This window comes from Enoplosus armatus, chromosome 19 (assembly GCF_043641665.1).
Source record: "Enoplosus armatus isolate fEnoArm2 chromosome 19, fEnoArm2.hap1, whole genome shotgun sequence".
NCBI lineage: Eukaryota > Metazoa > Chordata > Actinopteri > Centrarchiformes > Enoplosidae > Enoplosus > Enoplosus armatus.
The window spans coordinates 296,013-314,290 of record NC_092198.1 but is presented as its reverse complement, the minus strand read 5'-3'; the positions used below and the strand labels follow the sequence as shown (position 1 = coordinate 314,290).

At 44.8% G+C, this 18,278-nt stretch overlaps 1 protein-coding gene across 1 annotated transcript; it reads left to right on the top strand.

The window, feature by feature from the left end:
- Positions 1–13,937, top strand: cep170bb (centrosomal protein 170Bb). Its single transcript, XM_070925707.1, has 19 exons — positions 1–105; positions 500–589; positions 769–847; positions 984–1,042; positions 1,435–1,552; positions 1,984–2,085; positions 2,447–2,950; positions 3,886–4,991; positions 5,705–5,881; positions 6,074–6,191; positions 6,734–8,467; positions 9,348–9,591; positions 9,726–9,882; positions 10,353–10,391; positions 11,540–11,677; positions 12,773–12,861; positions 13,209–13,302; positions 13,389–13,440; positions 13,741–13,937. The coding sequence occupies exons 1-19, from the start codon at positions 1–3 to the stop codon at positions 13,935–13,937; spliced, it is 5,202 nt and encodes a 1,733-aa protein (XP_070781808.1).
- The last annotated feature ends 4,341 nt before the right edge of the window (positions 13,938–18,278 follow it).

Here is an 18,278-nt window from a genome sequence, read left to right as displayed (position 1 = left end):
ATGAGTGTGACATCATGGTTCCTGGTGAGCAGCTCGGGCACTCGGCACCGCCTCCCCAAAGAGATGATCTTTGTGGGCCGAGAGGACTGTGAGCTTATGCTGCAGGTGAGACTTCATTCATCACCGATCACCTGATTCATCAAACTATTGATCTGAGTCTGATTTATGTGCCAAGCAATCAATCAGATGGATCAGAAGCAGAAGTGGAGTGTGATGGTGTCAGCAGTTTGTGTTTGTACATAAACTTCATGTAAAACAGGCCACATTCAAAGTTATCTTTAGTATCTATAGATGATGTGAAACCGATGAAAATGTAAAAACCTGCTTCTTCCTCTGTTTATTATTGTTAATATTATGTTCTCAAACAAGTTGAATGTGTATGTCAGTGTGTGTTTCATTAATATGAGTCTGTACAGAGTTCATGAACTGGAACACGTGTTTGTTGTGCTGACTGCTGGTCTGGACTTAAAGGTGCGAATGTCGTCTGTTCTCTGTTCAGTCTCGCAGTGTTGATAAGCAACACGCCGTCATCAACTACAACCCGACAACGGACGAACACCTGGTGAAAGACCTGGGCAGCCTGAACGGGGTGAGACAGGATCAAACAAACAAACAAACAAACAACACAGCGTCTACCTGAACAACCCAAACTGCATGTTTAATGACTGTGTTGATTTTGTGATAGCAGCAACATTGTTGTTGTATATATATATATATATATATATATGTATATCCCAATGTATTTTTCCCAATGTTTGTTTCATGCAGACGTTTGTGAATGACCTGAGGATTCCTGATCAGACCTACATCACCCTCAAGCTGTCCGACATCATCCGCTTCGGATATGATATCCTTCAGATGACACCATCCATCACTGTGTGTGTGTGTGTGTGTGTGTGTGTGTGTGTGTGTGTGTGTGTGTGTATGTATGTGTGAGTGTGTCACTCTGATCATTTCAGTATTTTTCTTAACCGCCTCTCCACATTCTCACATCTACGTTCTAGAGAAAAGTCAACACAAAGTCCCAGAGGAGGCTCTGAAGGTCTGTGTGTGTGTGTGTGTGTGTGTGTGTAGTATTAGCTTCTCTTCATTGGATCCCTATTTTTATTTTATTAATTCATTAAAGTTGCTTCTTCATGCCCTCTTGCCTGAGTTGACTTTAGTTCCTACCTGTTGTTTTATGGGGACTGTTGTGAGTGTAACGCAGAGTAACTCTGAGAGAGTTTGATGTTGATTAAAGAGAAACTGTAGCGACTGTGTTACCCAGAGAGACCGGAGGACGCTAGCCAATCAGAACTCAGAGTGACATCATCAGCTGCTTCTCCTTCCACAACACGAGGAAGAGACGAAGCGACTGAGTACAGTTTCATATCCACTGTAGTCCTCCCCTCTCCTCCCCCTCTAAGGGTTAATGAGCGCCTCCTGTTGTTTCAGCATGAGAAGTACAGCAGTCAGCTGCAGATGAGTCTGAAGGCTTCAGAAGGGAAGAAGACGGAGATGGAAGACCGAACGAGAGCCGATAAAACACAGAGTACCAAGAGTCTGACGCAGGGTATGTCAGTAATACTGTGTATAATACTGTTAATAACACTGCAGTAACAAGCAGTAAGACCACATATCTAAAAACATTCAGGTATAACTGTCAAACCTGATCATTTATTTTATTCTTTCTTATAATTTTGATTATAATAATTATTACAATGATATTCATTATTATAAAGGGTTTTCCTCTGCTGTGACATCAGAGGTTAACAGTGTGGTTTAAATATTAAGACAAGCTGCTGTGTGCATGATGTTCAGCTGAGTTATAAAATAATTCATAACGGTAGATTCAGTAATCACTTCACAAAGTTCAGATTCAATTTGTTTTGAATCAGTTTGATTGAATCAGATAAAAACATCAATAGTACAGAAATATTAAAGAGGTTTTCTCAGAATTTAAAAAAAGTTCTCCAGTAAAATGTGCATGTGTGTGTGTTGTAGAGGCTCCGGTGTGTCGGCCCACTCCTCTGTACGGTCAGCCGTCCTGGTGGGGCGAGGAGGATTATGGGAGTAAAGTTCAGACCAGCGATGAAGCTCATGCAGGTAAAAACCTTCTGCTGTCTGTTGTGTATGTTAACGTTCAACTGAAGATAAAATGAGACTTAAACAGTCAGACTTTGTTTATCGTCTGCACATCTATCATATTATATTGAAATTCTTCTCCTCTGTCTTATAACTTGTTTCCAGTTGTTCCTGTACAAGTTAACATTTTGTGTTGTTTCGTATGTTGTTATTGCTAAAAATGACGTTTAGAAAGTACAACTGACAACGCTGTAAGGGAAAGGATTGGGCATTATTATTCTTCTACTACAAAATGAGTATTAGTCATAGTACCTGTATTTGTATTGTTATAGATATTATAAAATATTTGTTTGTCTTTCTAAACGCCTCTTGTTTCTTTCAGAATTCCAGAAAGACGCTTCATCTCTGGAGCCGGACTTTTCTGGATCGCTGTCGGACTCCCAACAAAAGAAAATCTTCCCTTCGTACCACCGTGAACCGAGCTACTTCGAGATCCCCACCAAGGACTTCCAGCACCCCAAAACCACGGGGGCGGAGCTTCACGAGATCCCCACCAAGGACACGGACACGCCCCCAGCCCCGCCCTTCCCTCCTACCTCGACCCCGCCTGTCGTTCAGAGTCACGCCTCCTTCACCATCGAGTTCGATGACTGCATGCCTGGCAAGATCAAGATCAAAGATCATGTCACCAAGTTCTCCACCCGCCAGCGGAAGCAGCAGGCTTCCAAGACCACCACAGCCACGCCCGCTGAGGTGATGTCAGCAGAGAGCAAGGTGGCTGATTGGCTGGTCCACAGTGATGTCACCATGATGAGAAGACGCCCAACGTGTGAAGATGTTTACAGCACCAAGAGTGACCTCGCCATGAACATCAAGACCCTCAAAGGTCAGAATCTTACCTGGACCATCCCAGTGTTTTAATGAACTTTAAATCCTGTTTACTTCTCTGGTGATTATTTTAGATTTCCTTCCTTCTGGCTGCTGTTTATGAAAATCAACTTGCAGAGACTTGAAACTTACTGCAGAGAGATGGCCCACAGTCAGTCTTAAGCCTACTTTATTACAACTTTAGTCAAGTCTACATCATTTTAGCTATTCACTACGTGAAATTAAAGCGCTTGCCCCTCCCCTCTAGCACCACCATGGGGTCAAAATGTAATATGCCAGAAATATGTTAACCTGAGTTCCATCTCAGTTCCTGATCTTCCTCCTGCTCTGCTGGGGATGAACCTTAAGATTTTAAGACTCCATGAGCTTTCCTCTAGCACCACCCTCATGACAAACTTTACATGTTTAGCTCCACTACTGGTAAGACTCTAAGAATACATCATCAGCCTGTAGGGGATGCTAGCAGGACTTTACACATCTGTGGCAGAATGACCTGCACTGGTGTAATCCATTGTTTTCTGGATCCCTGGATCTTGGGGGTTGTGCATGTTGGTGATGTAAAGCTAAGGTACACTTTGTGGTGAGCACCGCTTTTACCATTCAACATGTGACCTATAGTCTGATTTCTTTCAAGGAAATATTTTTTGTATAATATCCTTCTGTTTAATGTTAATTCTGTTAAACTTTTTTAAAATTAATTGTATAAATTATTATATTGACTGCTTGTGTTTTGATAGGGAGTGCATAGGATTCAGCCAGACAACCAGTGAACCAAAACAAAGAGCTGAAAGCTGTTCAGAGCTTCAGGCTGGACTGTTGACTCTCAGTGGGACCAGCAGGACTAACAATACTTCACTTTACAGGGACTCATCTGATGTTCATATCAAAACATATTTATTACTAGAGGTTTGATGTTTTTGTTCTTGTTGTCAGGTCACCATCATGAGGATGGAACCCAGAGTGACTCGGAAGACCCGGTTCTCAAAGGAAGGAGTAAATCCCACCACTCTGTCCAGTCTCACCACTCCATTCAATCAGAGCAGTCTGAGGCATCGCAGCAGACGGTTCAATCAGGTCAGTCTATCCACTGCCAGCCGCCTGCTCCAACACAGAAGCTCCACCAGCCACTGCAGTACTCTCCACCCGGACCGGCCCCAGCCTCACCTGTGGCCCCAGAGCGGCCCTTGTCCCAGAGTCCTCCTCAGGCTCAGTCCCCCACCACAGAAACGCCCAAGCAGGTCCCCCCTGAGCACCTCACCCAGCAGGCCTTCATCATTGAGTTCTTTGACGACAACCCGCGCAAAAAGCGCTCACAGTCCTTCACGCACAACCCCACCCACGCTGACTCGTACTCTGCCCTGAAGGCCAAGCTGGAGCGGCGGAAAGGTGGCGAGAGGCCAGCATCTGTGCACGGCCACATCCCTCCCACCCAACAGGTGACGGTTCCTCTGAAGAGTCAGGGCCACAGCGGCCCCCAGAGGTCAAGCTCTCTGAAGAGGGAGAAGACGGAGGGGGAGGTGGCCTCCTCTGGTTCCTCCTCTCGCTCCTCCTCGGGTATCATCATCAGACCCTTTGGCAGTGTCGGGAAGAAGTCCAAGCTTGCCCAGGAGTTTGCTGCTGAATTCCTGAAGGATTCTGTTGAACAAGATTCCTCCCCAACGAGGGACAAGACATCCCCTCCTCCGATGTCTGCACCACCGGTGATGGTGTCACCTCCTCATGTAAGACTTCCGTCCCCTCAAGAACCTCCAGCACTTTCCTCTGTCTCCTATCCCACCGCCCCTTTACAACCTCCAGCAGTCTCAAAATCTTCAATCCCCACCAACACTGCTGGCCAGAACGCCTCTCCGGTACATTCCTCTGGGCCTCCTATGTCCCCCATGCTGCCCCTGGGTGTCCGTGGAGGAGACCCCAAATGTTCCCAGAGGATGATGATGAGGAACGAGGAGGACGACAGCCTGAGTGACGCCGGGACCTACACCATTGAGACTGAGTCACAGGACAAAGAGGTGGAGGAGGCTCGCAACATGATCGATCAGGTAAACTCACAGGAACCATAAAGTAAGACCCTGAATGTTTTTAGCTAGTGACCCTGCACATATTCTTGTGTGAAGTAGCATTCATGGTTCAAACTGCTGATGTAAAAAAATCCCTTCAGAGTTCTGAGCAGCGGCGGGTTAAGAGAATCTTTACTTGTGTAAAAGTGCAATAACTTCCTGAAAAATTAAGCACTTGGTCAATAAAGCAATAAAGTTTGCTTTGCATTGAGAGACACAACAGATTATTTTGAGTCAGAAATGGTTTATTCCCAAGTATGGAGGTACTACAGTTGAAGCTGTTCTATTGTTGTGGACTTGGCACTTAGCTACTTGATCTGCATGTGCCATGTTCTTTTTACTGTTACTGTTGCAACAACCAAGGTAACGAGTGAAATACAACAACAGAAATATAAGACCTAATTTGTGCTATAATATCCAAATGAGTACCCCCCACAACACACACACACACACACGCACACCCCTCAAATCGGTCAGTCCACAATAACATTGTCAATATAAACATGGGCTGGTTTGGGACCCTTGCTTTTCAATGTTAGACATATCTGAAAACTGGAATTTTTGTATGAGACGTGCTTAAATAAGCAGTGTGTTTTAAATCGCTTTAGGGATGCATGACACCTCTTGTCGTACTTGCTCCTTTCTGTTGCCGTGATCCTGCCCCCCCTCCTCATGCATGCCCTGTGCTCTGACAGGTGTTTGGTGTCCTCGACTCTCCAGAGTACAGTGGTGTGAACACAGGAGTGTATAGACCTGTAATAAATGATGGCAAGGATGAGCAAGCTAACCTGCCTAGCGATGGTAGCACTGTGGATCCGTTGCATGGCTTTATCCCAGCTGCTATCAGCAGCCCCCCAACAGGCCCCATACAGGTAAACACTGCAAAACTGAATCAGAACCTGGAAAAACACCTGTGTAGCATGTTCCCAGTGCATGTATACTAGTTTTGGTATTCCCTCAGTTTCTCCTGTTACATATTTCCCTCTGTCAAGTCTTGTTGGACTCTTTGGTCCCACATTTCTATTGTCTGGTAATGTTGTTCATCATGTTGTTCTGTTGTCTAGGTTCCACCTGCTCATGCAGCAGGGCTGGAAGGACCCAAATGGGTTTCCCGTTGGGCCAGTCTGGCAGACAGCTATGCTGAACCTGGTTCCACTCCACCTCAAGGAGAATGTCTGGAAGGTGCCGTTAAAATTCTGTCTGTGCAGTGTGTCAGAAAACGATTTAAACAATGTGTTAAGAGCTGATTGTCAAACCCACATACTGTTTGACCCCATTTCCATATATTAATAAGCACCTGCATTGGGACTGGACCACCAAATGTGGTCTGGCTGATCCAACCGCATCCTGATTTCAGTGTGTTCTGTGTGAATTTGCACCTGAATCAACATTACTTCTTCCTTGTATATCCAGATACATATCAGATAACGAGACATGTTAGATTTGTGTCCTAAGCAGTGAGGAGGACTAAAAGGACTTTTTAGAAAAAATGTGTTTCTTCTCAGCAAATTCTGACACTGAAAAGTTTAAGACTATACCCCACATGGTCAATGTTAGACAGCAGATCATGTGGATTCTGATTATTATTATTTTATGTTTTGGGGTGGGAAAGTTGCAGCACATCAGTTTAGGACTGGGCCTTTAAACATCTATTTTGGAAAATATACAAATGAAGAATAAGACATTTATATGAAAAATTGAGATAATTTGAATTGTTTTTCTAGATTTGCGCCTCATGAGCCGGTCAATGGGAAATTACAGTTACGATAACTCTGAGTCTGAGTCCAGCCACAGCTCCAGGACAAGAAGGCTGCTGCCCCAGGTGCCTCCAGAGAAACTGGATAGTGTTACCCCGAGTATCCTGATTCGCCATGAACCTTACCAAGGCCAGGAACCTCTGGACAGAGTCTCTGGTCCTCCCCACCCACAGGACTCCACCCAGTGCCTGTCTGTTCAGGATGATGTGGACCCAGACAGCCTGAGTGATGCCAGCCGCTCAGATGATGGACCTGTTCTAGACAAAACAAAGAAGAATCAGGCCAGGACTGGATCTTTGACTCCAGGGGGCACTGGTCCTCAAGGGTTCAAGGTTTCGGAGAAAGTGTCTCCCTCCACCAAATCCACCTCCTTCTACATTGGTTCAGAAGACAGTCCAGGCAAACCTGACCAGGCACAGAGCCCGATTCAGTCTGAGAGGACACGCGACACCCCAGCAAAAACTCCCCCTACCACCATCCTGATCCGACACCTGAGCGGACACGAACCCAGGAGGACAGGTGTCAAACCCAACAGCTCTGCTCCAAACCTCCAAACACAGGACAAGGATTCTGTCCCCACTAAAGACAGCTGCATATCATCCATCGTCCGGCAGGAGAGCTTCACCAAAGAACGGCCCAGCGACACCGTCCAGATGAAGAAGCTTCCCCACATCTCCAGCCACCCGTCCATACGAGATATGGAGCAGAGGAGGGAGAACATCCAAGACACACAGTCCTTCCTTCAGGAGGCTGAGGGAACTCTGTCCTCTCTGGACACCAAGTTCCCCTCATCTGGCTCCGGTCGTAGTTCAAAGAAAGGGGGCTCCTCCACCCACATGGATGACTCCCTTTCTGGTGAGTCGGACGTGGACACAGCGAGCACTGTGAGCCAGGTGAGTAGCAAAAATGCCCCAGTTAGCTCTGGTTCTAAAAAGCGTCCCGCCATCAGCAGCCTCCAAAAGGAGAAGTCCTCTTCCAGCCCGTCTATCCAAGCAAAGGGACGGCAACTTACCGCCCGTGAGCGGCTTTCTGAGAAACGCAGAAGCCAGGTGACAACAGATGCATCAAGCAAAGCAGAGGCAGCAAAGCGCTTCCAGATGCGGCGTAGTGCAGGCAACCGTGGATCTCTGGATCTATCAGAGGGCCAGCAGGGTTCTGGTCCACACTGGACCGAAACTACATCATCTGACCATGAAATTTCCCGTCCGTCCAACCGTAGCAAGAAACTGATCACCCCTCTTCAGAAAGAAGACAATGGAAAGATGCCCAAGACGGCAAACCAGCAAGTTCTGACACGTTCCAACAGCCTGTCTGCTCCACGGCCAACCCGGGCATCCATGCTTCGTCGAGCACGCCTGGGTGAGGCCTCAGATAATGAAGGTGCTGAGACTGACCGGGGATCCCAGAATTCTGACCATGTCACTGCACCGGCCAAAGTGTCTGCCGAGGGGAAGAAGCTGTCCAGGCTGGACATCTTAGCGATGCCCAGGAAGAGGACCGGCTCCTTCACAGCTCCCAGCGACAACGAGACATCCTCCACAGGCCGGTCTGGTTTCTCTAATCGGAACTCTGAGTCTGTTGTCACTACCAGGAAGACATCTGTGGGCGACGCCCGCCATGCAGCTAGCAAAGGAGGGGGAGCTCTGGGGAAGCAACCCCTGACCCGTACCCGGTCCAGCGGAGCCAAGTACCCCAGTACCGGTGAGTCCTGTCTAGATTTGTTTTCTGAATGTAGACATGTATACTCTTTTTTTTGTCAACCAGTATCTTCTCCAAGCATTTTACCTGCTTCTCTTCTTCATTAGGTGGCTGCCAGATTCTCCTATTGTTTGGGTATCAAGGATTTCACCCTTAAACTCCTCAACATCTGCCCAATGTAATTTTTGATGATCTGGAATGAGTAATAGGGGTTTATTCTGCTTTAACCTCGTCTGGTTTCCAGGTCCCATTAATTTGTTTTATTTGCCTGTTAATTTGGTCTCGTTTCTCTCCAAGATGATTAGCTAACAGCTTTGGATTCTTGAATGAAGTGATTAGTTTTAATCCAATCACAGCACTGGAAAATTTCAAACAAACTCAAAATCAAAACAAGCACGAAGACACCCTAGTCAGATCGTCAGCTTCGTCACCCACAAATTCTTTAATGAAAACTTTTATACCAGCTAATTGTTGGTCTTTAACTTAGCAATGCCAAGTCATCACCAGTAGGTTTGTTGGAATCTCATGCTTCTGTTCGTTAAGTCTGGGTATCGTTTGAAATATTTCATTATTAGTGCAGATGACGTTAGTTTCAGCACCAATCACCAATCAAAAATACTTGAACTTGAAAAATACTGCTCTCTGGGACGTGAAGTTGATTTCTCTTTTAAAGTCGTTTCGTTGTCTTTGATGAAGCTGAATGTTTTTCAGCTCAGTGTCATTGTTTGGTGATTCAACGAGGAGAGTTTCATGTCCATCACAGTGTTGGAATGATCCAACAGACACTAACTGGATAACAAATCGACAGAACTGATCCTGCAGGAGGTACAGATGTCTTCTTGAGCTTCTTCAGTAAAATTGATCTAAATTAAAATATTCACAGGTTCCCGCCGCAGACAGAAAGGCTCAGACTTCTCCTCATCCTCTGAGGAAGAATATGAGATGAATGCTGGGAATCCCAAAGCCAAACGCTCCTCCCATCCCACCACATCCGCCCAGATGCTACGTGGCCACCGTACAGCTGCCACCCGATCCAAGTCTGTCTCCCTGGAGACGGAAGACGACGAGGACCAGAACGATGTCGACCCCTACCAGAACTGGTCCACGCACAGTGCAGAGATCGCCAAGTATAAAAATATCCATACTTCCTGTAATTCAAAGAGTAACCAAACTCAGATCTGTCCATTTGCTATTGGTTGGTCTTTCTTTCATGGTGGGTCTAAACCTCCATGTTGACCTTGTCTTTGTGTCTCCCCTGCAGGCTCAGTCAGGACCTGGCCAAAGATCTGGCCATCCTGGCTAAAGAAATCCATGACGTTGCTGGGGACGGAGACTCACCGAGCTCCGGCATGGGCACCACCACCTCACCCAGCTCGCTGCCCAACACGCCAGCCTCCACCATCTCTGCCAGGGAGGAGGTGGGCAACACTGCTAACCATCAAACATCCCAGACACCACCACACATACCACATCTTCTAAAAATGGGAAGACACAAAATTTATAATCTTGGTTATAACTGTGATTGGTCCATGAACAATGATTTTAAAAATGATGGACACTCTGAGCTGGTCTGTGACAACCAGGCCGGGTTAGCAAAGGTGTTATCTTGAGCTGACCACCATCAGAGATCTAAACAGAGGCGACTCTTATTTCTTCCAGTGTGTTCTCAGCCTAAATGAGAGAAATCTGTTTTATAAACTAGGTTCTTTTAGTAGTTTTGTTTATCATCTCTATCGATTATGACAACCAGAGTTTCAAACTGTCAGACGTGTGCTGGGAGGAAGAGGAAAAATCAGTTTTCTGCAGTTCCAGGTTGCAGGTTGTTTGACAGGAGCTTCATTACACTTTGGATTCTCATGATTAATTTCTCTGTTCTGCTGCACAGAAGCCATCTTATCCATACTTGCGTGGGGTTCGACCATCTCAGGTGTCTAACTCTGCCTCATCACTCCTCCTGCCTTGTCATTGGTTCCCCTCCTCCACCATCCTGCCCCTCCAGTCACTGATCCTAACACTCCCCTCTCATCAGTGTTGGATTCTTCTGAAGCACATTTGATTGTTTTGTAGATTTGTCTAATTGAGTTGTCTGGTACGGAAGATTATTAACGACAAAACTACTGAGTCAGCACAAAACAAATCCAAACTAGAATCAGTCTGCCGTGACAAACAGACGTACCAGTACAAGAACTCAACCTAACCCGCATCTACCCTACTCTACCTGACCCAACCCAACTTTACTACACCTTTAATATTTTTATCTTAACATTTGTCTGATTTAGTGACTGTTGTAAAAACAAGACCAACAGTGTTTTTCAGCACAAACCCTACCGTACTATACTCTACCATACTGTACTCTACCCTGCTGTATCTGAGCCAACCCTGCTGAGTACTACCCAAACTTACTATATTCTACTCTACCCGACCCAATGCTCCACTCTACCTGACTCTACTGTACTCTACTCTGCTTTATGCTTTACTCTACCCTACTGCCCAACCCAGTTCTAATCTAAAATACCCCTCCCAACCGAACTCTACTCAACCCTGCCCTCTAAAACAACACCCAGCTATTAATACAGTCGGATGAAGTGGTTGGGTTCTACTCACCAGCCAATAAGAGAGGAGTATTTTATGTGTTCATCATTTATCTTAACTAATACAGGTCTTCAGAATCTGTCTCTGCTTGCTCTCAGATCTTTATTTTCAGACTGATTGCTGCACAGTTTGTTTTTGTGCTCTCTCAGTCGATTTGCCATTAATAAACTTCCATTGCCCTGCACCATTAATGAACTGGTTTTACTGGTTTAGGGACTGTTCATGGAGCTGTAGCTGGTGACCAGTAGGATCCTCCTGCACTCCTGTGTCTCCCTGTTGTTAACACGCTTTATCCCAGTAGTACTAAAATTCACTGCATACTGTTGCCCCCCCCCACCACCACCACCACCATCGCAGCTGCATGTTGACTTGGTGCATGCGTTTCACGGGGCACCGCCATCACCAGCCGGCTACTCGCTGGTTTGATAAAAAATATTCAGTGGTTGGATCACCGGAGCCAGACTCCTTCTACTCTCTTTCCAGCTGGTCCAACATATCCCTGAGGCCAGTTTAAACTACCAGAAGGTTCCTCCAGGTTCTGCTGCCGTCACGGACCTGGACACAAACATGAATGAGCCAGAATCCTGTTCTAAGCAACGTCGTCCGTGGAACCGCGAAGAGGTCACTGTCTAATCCCACTGAGGCTACGTTCACACTGCAGCTCAGCGAGTCCCAAATCTGAAGCTGACTTTTCTAAAGTGACACCCGATGGTTTCAGTCAGTGTGAATAGTTTCTCTCTGGATGGAGGCCTGCATTTACTGATTCATTTGACATGTGATCAATGTATTGATTATTATTTCAATTTTGAAAAATGCAAATAACCATTTACCCCAAATATGTCCTGAAATTCTTTTAAAACTTCTCACTCTGACCAAAATGCCACAAAAGCGAAAGCATTTAATTTTTAATGAAATGAAACAAAAATATGTGAAGGAGGAAACAGTGTTTAGTAAATGTTGATTTACTTTTTGACGAAATAATTTAGCTCCTTTCACTGCAAACTACCTGATTAGGAAACTAACCAGTCAGTGTTTCAGTAAACTGTGTCACTAGTACAAATCAGTCTATTGAACAATCTGTAACTTATTGTCCAGTTAACTTCCTAACTGGGTGAGTTATTGTGAAAAGCTTGAATGTTCCCAACTAGCTAGCTTCTAACCTGTTGTTACAGTATTTTGCCAACTGGCCTCACAAATTTTCACCTCACCAAGTTTCCAAAGCTTCCTGTTCTGTAAAGACAGTTAGATGAACGAATCACTTTCTGTTGTGACTTGGCACTGAAGGTCCAGCCTGTTGCCTTCTCCAGGCTGCACCAGTAGTGGAACTAAAGATGTAAGGTTTGTCCTCAGGGTGGCGCCCGAGTTAAGATCATTCAGTCTTTAAAATCTAATGGGAGCAGGACTGGGATCAGAAAAGGTTTTTGAAATCAGACCACTAGTTGTTGAGAGATTTGTTTCTGGACCAATGAGCTGGTTGAGGGCCAGACCAGCATCACCATACAAACAGATAAAACCCTTCCAGACCTGAGCCTGCAGTGTGAACATATCCTAACTTCAACAATAACAAACTAAACAAGACTTCAACTGCTGCAGTTAGTTTTGGTGTGCTGGGAAATCAGGACGTGAACTCTGTTCATGTCAGTGTTGATGTCACGTTACAGACTCCTGCTTTCAGTTCATCTCTGTCCTTCTTTGTCTCTGAATAAACTCTTTCAGGTGATTCTGGACAATCTGATGCTGAATCCAGTATCTCAGCTGTCTCAGGCCATCCGGGAGAACACAGAGCAGCTGGCCGAAAAAATGAAGTGAGGAAGCTCTTCATGACATTTACAGTGTAAATGTAGTCACTATGTTTACTGCAGCTCTGTGGTTTAGAACCTGAACCTGACGATCTGACAACCTAACCCAATGGGATTGGAGACTACCCACATCCAGTCTGAATATTAGGGCTTTTTAGAAGGATAACGTGAGCCCAGATAAAAGTGTGGAACATTTCTCATTACTATCGTCAAGACAAAACATCGGGAATTCGAAAATTTCATTTCCCATTTTTGGGGGGCTCAGTTTGTGTTTGGCAGTTCCGGTCTGTGGAATGGCCCTTTTAAGCTTTGGTTAGTTAAATCATACGTTTTTTGGGTTTGTCTGGTCTTAGGGTTCTGTTCCAGAACAAGGCGGAGGTCTGGGAGGAGATCGAGGCAAAGATCAACGCTGAGAATGAAGTCCCCATCCTGAAAACCTCCAACAAGGTTCTTCTGCAAACTGATTATTAGAAATGACACTGAGGATCTGATGTGAGCGCAGCTGCAACTTTCTCTCTTGTTTTCTGTTTCAGGAAATTACCTCCATTTTGAAAGAGCTGAGAAGAGTCCAGAGGCAGCTTGAAGGTACAAGCAGGTTTTGTTTCAGGTGTTTTATCTTGTTTGTGTTCACTTTTACTTCTAACTTTATTAATCAGGACAGATTTTCACTGATATATAAATACTTTCCTGGCTAAGATAGCTACAGCACACAGAAAATAAAACATAACAAGACAGACAGTTATCGATTACAAATCCAAGATATTAGTACACAGAGGATGATTCAGTATTTGCTTATAGTTTCAAGTTTTATAAAGTCTAAGACTTAATCTGAAGTAGATTTTGTTTGACCGGGATTTTTCATATGTGCTCTTGTTCTTGCTGTAGTTATAAACACCATTGTGGAGCCCGGGGGGGGTGTCCAGACTGCAGCCGCTGGGACATCATCTCTCAGTCAGACTCGATCGTCCTCAAGGGAGAAGAAACCTGCCGCCAAACCCAGAGGCGCCCCCCCGACCTCCAACGCCAATGAAAGCACCAAAAGACCACCTCGTGGACCCGACGGGGCCCATTACATGGCCTGAACAGGCCACCGTAGCACCTCTGGATAGTAGCTGTGCATCCACATCGCCCTGCCTCGGTCTAATGATCAGATCAATGACCCAAAGAGGCGTCTCTCCTTCTGCAGAAGTATTCTAGATTAGCTTGGCAGCCGTGTTGGGAGACGTAGCTCAACACTGGATCAACTTTTACTGTGTAGCTGAACGAACTTCTGGTCTGCCTCCAACCCGTCAGCGGTCCTCCGTCATGGCTGTGGGGTTGTTGCTTCTGCTCTATAAGCCGTGTCCTGTTTTAGGGGCCACCTCTTTCAAAGTCTTAATTTCTCTCAATGGTTCAACAAAATCTGTTGATCCAAAGAGCCAGAGAAATTACGTTATTATCTGCCTTTATTTAGGACACAGTTTGTTACTTCTCTGGTCCTCAGTGTCCCACAATTCATTGCACAGCAGTCACATTTCTGTGTCCCAGTTCCATACCACATACCAATGGTATACAGTATTTACTACATTAATGTCATGTGGTTTTAGCAGGTCGTAGACAAGAAATCAATATGCTTTACCATTTTGTACTAACAGCAAATCCTGTTCTACCAGCACCAACGGAAGTCAACCAATCTATCAAAGTGACAGTGTAATAGTACTGCAAATTAGTGCTGGGTTACAACATGAAACTAAGTTTCAGTGCCAAAAGATGATCAATCACTTTCACACTTTCAGTGCCTGACAGTTTTTGATACCCACTGATAGACACATTAGAGATCGTACCAGAGAAACGAAATGAAGTCTTTCTTGTGTCTCCCCATCGTTCATGATGTGTGTTAATGTTTTGCAGCCTGGTCAGACCAGAAAGCAAGACAGCAAAATGTATTTGTGGGTCTTTGCAAAACAGGTGGTCCTAGCAGCTTGGTGACATACTGAGTGCTTGTGTTGTCAGCTGGCAACCTATTGTGGTTAGGGCATTCACTCACACATTCACACACTGATGGTGACCGAACTGCCATGCAAGGTGCTGGTCCCCGTGGGGAGCAACTTAGGGTTCAGTGTCTTGCTCAAGGACACTTCGACATGACGGGGGAGCCGGGGATCGAAACTCTAACCCGCTCTACCCTGCTCTACCTCCCGTGCGACAGTGCTAACCACTTGCCAGCTAGCAAGAAACATGCTAGCATCAGAGTCTACGTTGCATTGGCTGCAGACTAAGCAAAAAGTCACGTATTCCTGCTCCTCCATGGGGGTCCCAGAGTGTTCCCAGGGCTCTAGAACCTCTCACCTGAGTGAGGGGCCAGACTAGGAGCAGTTCAAAAAACCCTCATGAATAGGAATCTTTAGATTGAAGTAACCTTACCCAGACTACAGATATACCAAGGCCCCTTCCTGGAGCCACTCCTGGGAGGGGAGCTCGCTGGTGGCCAGGTCTATATCCATGGGGCCCTGTCAGGCTCATTCCAAAGAAGCAACATGGAACCTCGACCACCCACAAGGGCTGCAATAGAGGTCAGGTGCACCGCAAATCATGGCTTGGCTGCGGTATCTAGTTTAAACAAAAGTTACCTTTAAGTTAAGTTCAACGTATTTGTATCATCAACCAAGGAGTTTCTCCTCCAGCAGAGCAGCATTATATAACAATGGGTGGTGCTACATAGCTGATATGATAACATCTTCCTTCTGGGACAATAGTTTATACACTATAGCAGCACAGTAGTAAGGAACTGGGATACAGTGGTGGTTTTGGTCTCTGAGACTGGCAGCGGGACTGTCGATAACATATGTATACATCACATCCTTCTGAGGAGTTGGGCTCTAAAAGGGGACACAGAGATTAGCTGCAGATTTTAGCCAGACTCATGCTGGCAGTAACATTCAACTGGTTGCTGTTTGATTTTGAAAATGAAGAAATGCACGTTTCTCTGTTTGTAGGAAACTGCTGGCGATGTGGATGCACTGAAACTGTCCAAAACTGTCTCTCATTTGTATCCAGTGATTCAGTCAGTAAGAACAAAATGCATTTTGAGTGAAACATTATAACTTATGTAGAACTGCTTCTACGTCGCACAAGCTGAACAAACTTTAGTCAAAGCTACAAAAAGAAGCAGCTGCTCGCACCGCAGTAGTACGTGGATGATGTACAAACGTATATTGTAAACTTTGTGCTTTGATAATCTGTTTTTGCGTTGCATTTGAACAGATGATAGATTGTGTAAGTTTTTCTGTCTGTGTTTTGAAGAGGAAGTTGTAGCTTTCTGCCCATCAGAAGGTCCCTTGCTGCTTCGATGCTTCGGCCTTACAGACAGGAAACAGCCGTCTGAACTCTTCTATAAAGATGTTAAGTTATATTTCATTGAATGTTCTTTTGCCATTTCGCTGTGATTGTGGTAACTGTGAAACTGCTTCAGGTTCACTGTAGCTGAATGTTGTGAGTGCTGAATGTCAGAGAGTTCTTGTGAAATGTCTGTTGACTACAAACAAGTCACCTTAACGTAAAAAGTAACAGCTGATCTAACATGAGATCCATCCTGCTGGTCCTCAAACACATCGCCTCTCTGAGTCACAATGAATGAACCCCAGAAAAAGCACAAAGCTTTCTGTTTTATTTTCAGAAGTTTTAGAGGCAGAAACATGCCAATGACATCAGTTAATCAGAAAACTTAAAACTTTTCCACTTGCTGATCGATGGATTTCATACACCAAAGAAAAGCAAACTGGGGACGTTCTCTAATTGTTATGATTTAGCATCTTATATTTACCAGATAAAGACCTTGTAGTGATGAGATGGTTTTCTCCTGAGATGAGGTTCCTGTAACGTTCCTGTGTTATGAGAACACATGCAACACAAGCTGCAGCATCGACAGATGAATCTGCCTGAAAACAAGACCCAGAGACTGGACTTACTGATGCAGTTTGAACACAGGATCATTCACTAGACTAAAGTAACTCTCAGCCACTTACAGTTGGTCCACGAGGCAGCAGTAAACTATTAAATGAGCCTTACTGAACTTGCTTTGGACTTTAGGACTTCCTGTAAGATTTCACATGTTGACATAGAAAGCAGTCGGCGGCCTCTGCCCTCTTCTGTCACCTGACTTAGATCAAAAGGTGAAGAAGTATTTCCTGTAAAACGTTGGAACAAACTTATATAATATTACCTACATGTGAGAAAACACTAATGGCTGACTTCTCCAGAGCTTTCAACCACATCTTACAGTCTTCACAGGCCATCTTCTCCCTGAGGTCCACTCACTGTCGATCATGTGACATCTGAACCATCTCCATGACAACATAGCAAACTCATTGAGGATGACTGTGAGATGTGGTTGCAAGCTCTGGATAAACCTGGTAAATGGACCTTTAGTCAAGATGATTTAGATTCAATAACTCGATTATTTTTAACCTTCAGATTTCTTGTAAAAACCTTCCTCTATAAAACTGCTTATAAGCTCTTCAGTTCTCAGTTTTAGAAAAGTGCTATATGAATAAAGTATTTACAGAAACAGCAGGAAGAGTAAGTTAGATACCTGTATAGTGTGTGTGTGTGTGTGTGTGTGTGTGTGTGTGTGTTGAGCTGAACTTTGTGTTTCATGTGTTAAAGCAGCCGGGGCCTCGTGTGGAGATAAAAGGTTTCAGATGGACATCAGTTTCATTTCTGTGTCCGGGATGCATTTAGCCTAGCTTAGCACAAAGCCTGGAAGCAGGGGGAAACTGTTAGCCTAGCTCCATCAAAAGAGAAACAAACACACCTTCCATCAACTCCAAGTCTGTGGTTCACTGATGTCTATCTGAAACGACTTCACTAAACTGTTGCTGTGTAGAAACAGGATATTTTAGACTTTTATTTTGTAAAGTGCATGTTTCCTGTAGCTTGAGGCAGGTGAGAGTTTGAGGCGATTTCACCAAATGTGCACTTTTTCATTTGACAAACACCTTGTGAAAACAGGTGGAGCGGAGGTTCTTTTGGGTTTTATTTTGACAGTCAAGTTGTTTTCGTGCTCTGCAGCCAATGAGAATGTATCGATTCATCACCTGCCCACGACCAAACCTGATTGGCCGTTGCTGTGATGATGTAACTGCTGCTGCTACAGGTGACTGGTCATTTGGGCTACTTGCATTTTGTGTTTTTCTTTTGTTACAGTGCATGTGACTGAAGCAGACGAGCTGAGACAAACCAAACTGTTGTTTCCTGTTTCAAAACCTTTTTTATGCATTTGATCATGTGAAGGTATTAATTAAGTTCAAATGATTTACAGACATCTGGACTCATATATCCTCATCAACAGGGTTTCTTTGTGTCACCATGTCATTTGTAATAAACTGATTTCATGCACTCTGATGTTTAATGACATTTAATGCAAAACAGTTTTAGAGTCTGAC